Below are 9,047 nucleotides of genomic sequence, written 5' to 3'. Positions count from 1 at the left end.
ATTATCAATAACTGTTACACTGAAAAGGGTGACTTGTGTTTATTGAATGATCAGATCGTCCCGAAACACTTTACAGTCAATGAGATATATTTGAAGCAATGTCATGTTGTAATGTAGGAAAAATAGCACCAAACTGTGCACAGCAAGATCACACAAAAGGTGACAGTGATCTGATAATGGATTATTTCATTGAGGTTGGTTGATACGTATATAGAGATCAGATGTATAGGGTGGGTCACTAATGTCCATTTAGTGAGGAAAACCTGTCCATTTCAACAGGTCTGGGTGTGTATGTGACTCCAGTCTCAAACACCAACATGGTTAACTCTTACCTGCCCTCTGGACTGCTCTCCCAGTTTGAGACACACCAGTGGTTCAGGAGGAAGACCCCCCACCAACTTCTCAAGGGGAAACTAGGGATGGACAATAAATGTCAGCATTGCCCGAGAATGAGTATTTAAACTTTGAGTGAGTGTATTGCTTCTCGAGATACATCGGAGCATCATTCTAAACCTGTAGTGCAGTAATTAATGGCTGTTTTTACAGGTAGAGACTCCAGTAAATGGACAGTAGGATTGCTCACGGCTGGGATCATGTTGAGTGTTTTCCTGGCTGGAATCTTCATCTTCATCTGTGTGAGAAGGTAAATCTGAAGATTTAACTTGATTTTAATATAAACATTTGCTTCAATGTTCTTTCCTTAAGTCGGTGATTGTTTCCCTTGGGATCAGCACCAGGTCCCTCTCTGTAAGTGGTCCCTGTGTCCACTATGATCCGGAGAGAACCTTTCATTATCCTGTATCCAGGTAAACGATCACGAGACCCAGAGATTCCTCACTCTGCACGATTACTCCTGGATTGTATCAGGTCACCTTGTGATTCCACACAATCGGAGTGACCACACCCCGATGATCGGTTCATTCACCGGGAACGGCTTTGCAATGTTCCAGGGACTTGAATAAGTAACTGTACATTCCCACGTTGTATCTGCCTCTCTCTGATTTAGATTCACAGGGATGATATCAGAGCTGAGAGCTTATAACCATCACAAGGATTGAACAGTCGATTGGGCAGTGGGACTAATTGAACAGTTTTACAAAGGGCCAGCACAGGCACGATGGGCTGAGTGGCTTCGTCCTGAGCTGTGAGATTTTAAATTCTTACATCGAATGTGGCTGTCACTGGTGAGGCCGATATTAATTGCCCATCTCTAATTGCTCTTGAGAAGGTGGTGGTGAGCTGCATTCTTGACCCGCTGCAGTCCATGTGGTGTAGGTACACCCACAGTGCTGTTAGGGAGGGAGTTCCAGGATTTTGACCCAGCGACAGTGAAGGAACAGTGATATATTTCCAAGTCAGGATGGTGAGTGACTTGGAGGGGAACTTCCAGGTGGTGGTGTTCCCATGTGTCTGCTGCCCTTGTCCTTCTAGATGGTAGAGGCCGCGGGTTTGGAAGGTGCTGTTGAAGGAGCCTTGCTGAGTTGCTGCAGTGCATCTTGTAGATGGTACACACACTGCTGCCACTGTGTGTTCATGGGTGGAGGGAGTGAATGTTTAATGTGGTCGATGGGGTCTGCATCAATAGAGCTGCTTTGTCCTGGATGGTGTCGAGCTTCTTGATTCTGTGCTTTGTGCAGAATTGATTGAAAGAGACAGTCCAGTTGTTGGTGTAAGGTTACAGTGGGCTTTGTGTCTGTGCTGCACTGACTCTTTGCTATATGATAACCACAGTGTGATATTGTGTTAATGCAGGAGAAAGACAGCGCTGGAGGAGAGGGTTTCAGGGACCAGTGACATTGCATTGACCCCCAGTTCACTCTCTGTGAAGCACCAGGTACAGGAGCTGTTTACACTCACTCCAAAGCTTCAATCTCAGTGTGTAGACAACACATGTCCCAGATTCCCAGCCCAGTTACCCACTGATTTGTACCTGTGGAGTCAGCAATGGTTCAGTATTGTGCTGTCTCTCTGTTATGACACAGCAACTGGTAAAGGCTGTTGTTCAAAATCCCAGAGGGAAACTTTAAACAACTGTCATAACCTATATTTCCCAGTGGAATGTTTGAGATGCAGCTCTAAATTCAGGAATAAGACCACCAGTTCTCGAGATGGGTTTATATCAAACTACATGAGACATTTATTAATTTACACAAGTTAAACATATGCACATGACTACAAACTAGTATTATCATAACTTTTTAACAAATTCCCAAACTAATCTCCTCTAAGACAACCCATAGAATTTAAGCAGATTCCAGGCAAAGCATTTTCACCTCACAAATTCCAAATGAGGTTCCTTTCACTTTGGTTCCTTTGCAGACAGGTGTAGGCTTACAGCCTCTGCTCTGCACACACAAAACTGCTCAAGTTATACCCAGCACTTCTCTTTGAATGTAAATTCTCATTGTATCAGCAGGACCTTTCATAGCATCAATTTTATTAGTAATATAAACGTTGATTGGTTTAAATTTAACTCCCAGACATTGAATGCTCTATTTAAGAATGCAAGTTGCCTTTTTACCTCCCTATTTACATCTCAAAATTACCTTATATCAAAGCACCCAGACTGGCTGGCTTTAATCCAATTAAAACACACACAGACACATCCACAGACTAAACCTGTATTTTAACAAAAATAATTTCCAATAACATGATATTCATTAATCACATCATGACAGTCTCTCTCTCTATCCCTACCTCCCTTTCTCGCTCTCTCTCTCTCTCTCTCTCTCTCTCTCATCCTGTCGCTGATTACTAGGTTCATGTTAATGAGGTGACAGCGATAGGGAGGTTTGTAGGGGCTGGAGGAGGTTACAAAGAAAGGGAGGGTTGTAGGGGCTGGAGGAGTTTACAGAGATAGGGAGGGTTGTAGGGACTGGAGGAGGTTACAGAGATAGGGAGGGTTGTAGGGGCTGGAGGTGTTTACAGAGATAGGGAATGCTGTAGGGCCTGGAGGAATTTTAAAATTAATATGTTGCTAACCAGGAGCCAATGCTGGTCAGCGAGCACCAGAGATGATAGGTGTGTGGGACTCAGTGCGAGTTAAGGCACAGGCAGCAGAGGTTCGGATGACCTCAAGTTTACGGAGGGTAGTACGTGGGAGAACAGTCAGGGATTTGTGGGAATAGCCGCATCTGGGGGCAATGCTGGGTTGGATGAGGGTTTCAGCAGTAGATGAGATGAGATGAGACGGGGTCAGGGTGAAGCTGGGCAATAGTGTGGAGGTGGAAAAAGGGAGTGCAACACTGTTGGAGGGTCAGTAATGAGGGAGTGCTCCACTGTCAGAGGGTAAGTATTGAGGGAGTGCTGCACTGATGGAGGGTCAGTATAGAGGGAGTGCTGCACTGTCAGAGGGTCAGGGCTAAGGGAGTGCTGCACTGTTGGAGGGTCAGTATTGAGTGATTGCTGCACTGTCAGAGAGTCAGTGCTACGGGATTGCCGCACTGTTGGCGGTTCAGTACTGAGGGTGCACTGCTCTGTCGGAGGGTCAGTTCCGAGGGACTGCTGCACTGTCAGAGGGTCAGTGCTAAGGAAGTGCTGCACTGTTGGGGGGTCAGTACTGAGGGAGTGCTGCACTGTCAGAGGGTCAGTGCTAAGGAAGTGCTGCACTGTTGGAGGGTCAGTACTGAGGTAGTGCGAGACTGACAGAGGGTCAGTAATGAGGAAGTGTGAGACTGACAGAGGGTCACTATTGAGGATGTGCTGCACAGTCGGGAGGGTCAGTACTGAGGGAGTGCTGCACTGTTGGAGGGTCAGTACTGAGGGAGTGCTGCAATGTCGGAGGCTCAGTACTGAGGGAGTGCTGCAATGTCGGAGGGTCAGTACTGAGGTAGTGCGAGACTGACAGAGAGTCAGTAATGAGGGAGTGTGAGACTGACAGAGGGTCAGTAATGAGGGAGTGCGAGACTGACAGAGGGTCAGTAATGAGGGAGTTTGAGACTGACAGAGGGTCAGTAATGAGGGAGTGCTGCACAGTCGGGGGGGTCAGTACTGACGGAGTGCTGCACTGTCAGAGGGTCAGTACTGAGGGAGTGCTGCACTGCCATAGGTGGTTTCTTTCAGATGACATGAGAGAGAGGGTTAAACCCACTGAGACACGACTGACACTAACGAGGCTGCACAATAATTTAACCCTATCAGTGCCAGTAAATGATGTGAGGATATCTTCTGTTTCCATCTCTCTCTAGGGTAAACAGAACGTGCTGATTACTGAGCCCCGGAACACAACCAGAGACACAACTAGTGAGGAGGAGACCCCAGCTCCCCGGGGTCTCTCAGATGGTGCAGTGCGAGGCGATGCTGGACATTGGCACACCGACAATCCCGACGCTCTTCTCTACGCCAGTCCCCAAGTTTTGAGGGTGTCCAGTGGTGATGGGTCTGTCCACAGGGAAGAGGAGACGGAATACGCACAGATCAGGTTCGAGCATAACTGAATGAGAAATGGGGAGAGGGAGTGAGGAGGTGTGGGGGTGGGGGTAGGGATTGAGATTCCTGGGAACAGGAAACAACCCACTGGGGGAGAGGGGGAGAGAGGGAGGAAGGGATGGAATTGGGCTGCGGTTGGTGTGGTTTGGAATGAAATGCTTCTCCAGAGAGGACTGGATGCTGAGCCATTGGGACAGAGATTCACTGTCTCTCTCTGTCTCTCTCTCTCTCTCTCTCTCTCCCTCTCTCTCTCTCTCTCTCTCTCCCTCCCTCTCTCTCTCTTTCTTTCTGTGTCTGTCTCTCATTCTCTATCTCCAGCTCCTCCTTTAAGATGCCCGTTAATAACTGACTTTGTTGACTCAGCTGTTGGTCTTCTGTCCCTAATATCTCCTCATGTGCCTCAGAGTCAGGTGAAGATGTGACTAACAATCCCCGAATGAGCCTTGGGACATTTTGCTACATTGAAGGTGCTATATAAATGCAAGTTGTTGTAGTAAATTTTATCGCTTCGATTAAGAATGAACCACAAAGGCTCCTTCAACAGGGCGTGTGTGCAGGAGATCACAATAAATACAATGAGCTGTGAGATTTTTAAATCTTTCATCGAATGTGGCTGTGACTGGTGATGTCAGCATTAATGCCCATCCCTAATTGCCCCTTGAGAAGGGGGTGGTGAGCTGCCTTCTTGACCCGCTGCAGTCCATGTGGTGTAGGTACACCCACAGTGCTGTTAGGGAGGGAGTTCCAGGATTTTGACCCAGCGACAGTGAAGGAACAGTGATATATTTCCAAGTCAGGATGGTGAGTGACTTGGAGGGGAACTTCCAGGTGGTGGTGTTCCCATGTGTCTGCTGCCCTTGTCCTTCTAGATGGTAGAGGTCGCGGGTTTGGAAGGTGCTGTTGAAGGAGCCTTGCTGAGTTGCTGCAGTGCATCTTGTAGATGGTACACACACTGCTGCCACTGTGTGTTTGTGGTGAAGGGAGTGAATGTTTAATGTGGTCGATGGGATGTAGATCAATCGGGCTGCTTTGTCCTGGATGGTGTCAAGCTTCTTGATTCTGTGCTTTGTGCAGAAGTGATTTAAAGAAACAGTCCAGTCATTGGTGTAAGGTTACAGTGGGCTCTGTGTCTGTGCTGCACTGACTCTCTGCTATATGATAACCACAGTGTGATATTGTGTTATTGCAGGAGAAAGAAAGCGACGCAGGAGAGAGTTTCAGGGACCAGAGACATTGCATTGACCCCCAGTCCACTCTCTGTGAAGCACCAGGTACAGGAACTGTTTACGTTCACTCCAAAGGTTCAATCTCAGTGTGTAGACAACGCGTGTCCCAGATTCCCAGCCCAGTTACCCACTGATTTGTACCTGTGGAGTCAACAATGTTTCAGTATCGTGCTGTCTTTCTGTTATGACACAGCAACTGGTAAAGGCTGTTGTTTAAAATCCCAGAGGGAAACTTTAAACAACTGTCATAACCTATATTTCCCAGTGGAATGTTTGAGATGCAGCTCTAAATTCAGGAATAAGACCACCAGTTCTCGAGATGGGTTTATATCAAACTACATGAGACATTTATTAATTTACACAAGTTAAACATATGCACATGTCTACAAACTAGTATTATCATAACTTTTTAACAAATTCCCAAACTAATCTCCTCTAAGAGAACCCATAGACTTTAAGCAGATTCCAGGCAAAGCATTTTGACCTCACAAATTCCAAATGAGGTTCCTTTCACTTTGGTTCCTTTGCAGACAGATGTAGGCTTACAGCTGCTTTGATGTTACAAGCCTCTGCTCTGCACACACAAAACTGCTCAAGTTATACCCAGCGCCTCTCTTTGAATATAAATTCGCATTGTAGCATCAGGACCTTTGAACTCCACCTCTTCTAACAATAAATCCTTTGTCATAGTATCAATTTTATTAGTAAAATAAACATTGATTAGTTTACGAATTCACTCCCAGGCTTTGAATGCTCCATTTAAAAATGCAATTTGCATCTTTACCTCTTTGTTTACATCTCACAACTACTATACATCAAAGTACCTAGACTGGCCAGCTTTAATCCAATTAAAACACACACAGACACACCCACAGACTAAACCTCTGTTTAAAAAGACAATTTCCAATTACAATACATACAATAATAAATTCATAACCTTGCTCTCTCTTTCTCTCTCTATCTCTCTCTTTCTGATCATGTCTCTGATTACAAGATTCATGTTATTGAGCCTCACACCAGGCACCTGAGTGCAGAATCTAAGCCAGCACTCGCCAGAGACATTTCAGAGGGATTACGAGACTGAAAAGTGTCAGTACTGAGGGAGTGCTGCACTGTCGGAGGGTCAGTACTGAGGGAGTGCTGCATTGCCATAGGTGGTTACTTTTATATGATATCCGAGAAATTTAAACCCACTGAGACATAACTGACACTAACGAGGCTGCACAATAATTTAACCCTATCAGTGCCAGTAAATGATGTGAGGATGTCTTCTGTTTCCATTTCTCTGTAGGGTAAACAGAACGTGCAGATTACTGAGCCCCGAAACACAACCAGAGACACAACTAGAGACGGGGAGAACCCAGCTCCCCGGGATCTCTCTGAAGGTGCAGTTGGAGGCGATGCTGGACATGGGAACCCCGACAATCCTGACGACTTTCTCTACGCCAATCCCCAAGTCTTCAGGGTGCCCAGTGGTGATGGGACTGTCCACAGGGAAGAGGAGACAGAATACGCACAGATCAGATTCAAGCAAAACTGAGTGTGAAACGGGAAGAGGGGGTGAGGAGGTTTGTGGGTGGGGGCAGGGATTATGATTCCTTGGAACATGAGACAACCCACTGGGGGACAGGGGGAGAGAGGGAGGAAGGGACTGAATGGGTCTGTGGTTGGTGTGGTTTGGAATGAAATGTTTCCCCAGAGACAACTTGATGCTGAGTCATTGGGGACAGAGATTCAGTGTCTCTCTCTCTCTCTCACTGTCTCTCTATCTCTCTCTCCTTCTCTGTTTCTCTCTCTCTGTCTCTCTCCCTCTGCTTCTCTGTCTATCTCTCTCTCTCTCTCTGTCTCTCTATCTCTCTTTCCTTCTCTGTCTCTCTAACTCTCTCTGTCTCTCTCCCTCTGCTTCTCTGTCTATCTCTCTCTCTCTCCTCCTTTAACATGGTCCTTATTAACTGGCTTTGTTAACTCAGCTTTTGATCACCTTTCCCTAATAACTCATTATGTGTCTCAGAGATGGATTTATATGTGGTTAACAATCCCCTGAAGAGCTTTGGGACAGTTTGCTACATTAAGTGTGCTATATAAATGCAAGTTGTTGTAGTAACTTTAATTTGCCTCGATTCAGAATGGAAACACGGAGAATCCTTCGACAGGGCGTGTGTGCAACAGGCTCGCAATAAATGCATTGCACAGCAACAACTAAGCATGTCCTTTGATGCTGATGCATCCCAGTCCAGCTGTGTGGACACATCACAACCGAGGGACAGCCTGACTGCATGCAGCCAACATGGCCGAATAGTAATTAGCAGAAATGTGACGTCTCTCAACTTTGTTAACATTTCAGAAAGTGCTTTCTGAATTCTGCAACTTGTTTATTCTGTGATAGGTTACAAGAAGCTTTTGCATTTTCTATAATATTACATTTATTGTCACAAGGGATTGAAATGCCCAGACAACTCTGTACAGATATTTTTTTATTAAACATCTTACTCTGGGACATCCTTCCTGCTCCAATCTGTTAATTCATGTCTTTGCATTTCCCCAAAAAATTATGTAAATTCCTGTTGGACACAAAATTTCCCACGTAAACATGTCACACTGTACTTAGACTTTCTTACCACTGGTGGTGCTGTAAAAACACACCAATTTCCTTCTCAGAGATTGCAGTATATCTCCCAGTTATCCTTACGATGTTATTAAGATACAGGGAATGGGGACAATCTTCACAATGTGGTTATGATGTTGTTAAGACAGAGAGCTGGTGAAACCACTTCCCCCCCTCCATAGGCAGCATCAATTCTGGCTGTGAGACCCCCACACCCATCCCACGCCCCCTGTTCATTTCTCCATCCCTGCTCTAACTTAGCGCTTTTACACATGAAGGGCGGGGCCCACAGGAAAGTGTGGAAGGGCTGCCCATCGCAGCTGGAACAAGGATCCTGGTGGGTCTCCCAGGATAGAATGGTGGAGTGGGGGAGGGGGAGCAGTGGGGTCAATATCCACACCCTCCCGAACACCCCCATCACTGTCACTACCAAGAGGGAACATCAGTCATGAGACAGAGGCCAGAGTGAGACCAACTGAGACAAACTGAGACTGAAACCAGCATCAACCAGTGTCCCAGCAAATAAGGTCAGAGTAGGGGAAATGGGGAAAAGACAGAAAGGTTCTTAATCTGAATGCAAGCAAGAGAGAATCTAACCATCTCCCCTTGACATTCAATGGCAGCACCATCACTGAATCCCCGAATATCAACAGCCTGGGGGTTACCATTGACAAGAATCTGAACTGGGTCAGCCACATAAACATTGTGGCTATAAGAGCAGCTCAGAGGCTGGGAATCCTGCGGTGAGTAACTCACCTCCTGACTCCTCAAATCCTGTCCATCACCGA

The 9,047-nt window shown here is 46.2% G+C and overlaps 1 protein-coding gene across 1 annotated transcript in view; it reads left to right on the top strand.

The window, feature by feature from the left end:
* LOC121273997 (sialic acid-binding Ig-like lectin 12) overlaps positions 1 to 7,456 on the top strand; it is a gene marked incomplete at its 5' end in the record, with an annotated part of 55,659 nt that extends 48,203 nt beyond the window's left edge. Inside the window, 5 exons of the mRNA XM_041181131.1 lie at positions 547 to 643; positions 1,753 to 1,834; positions 4,188 to 4,420; positions 5,618 to 5,699; positions 6,946 to 7,456. Of these exons, the coding sequence (XP_041037065.1) occupies positions 547 to 643; positions 1,753 to 1,834; positions 4,188 to 4,420; positions 5,618 to 5,699; positions 6,946 to 7,194 (743 nt within the window). The remainder of the gene's footprint in view (positions 1 to 546; positions 644 to 1,752; positions 1,835 to 4,187; positions 4,421 to 5,617; positions 5,700 to 6,945) is intronic.
* Between the last annotated feature and the right edge of the window lie 1,591 nt (positions 7,457 to 9,047).

Source organism: Carcharodon carcharias (genome assembly GCF_017639515.1).
Source record: "Carcharodon carcharias isolate sCarCar2 chromosome 29 unlocalized genomic scaffold, sCarCar2.pri SUPER_29_unloc_15, whole genome shotgun sequence".
Classification (NCBI taxonomy): Eukaryota; Metazoa; Chordata; class Chondrichthyes; order Lamniformes; family Lamnidae; genus Carcharodon; species Carcharodon carcharias.
Note: the sequence above shows the minus strand (reverse complement) of the source record. Positions and strands in the feature narration are given on the sequence as shown.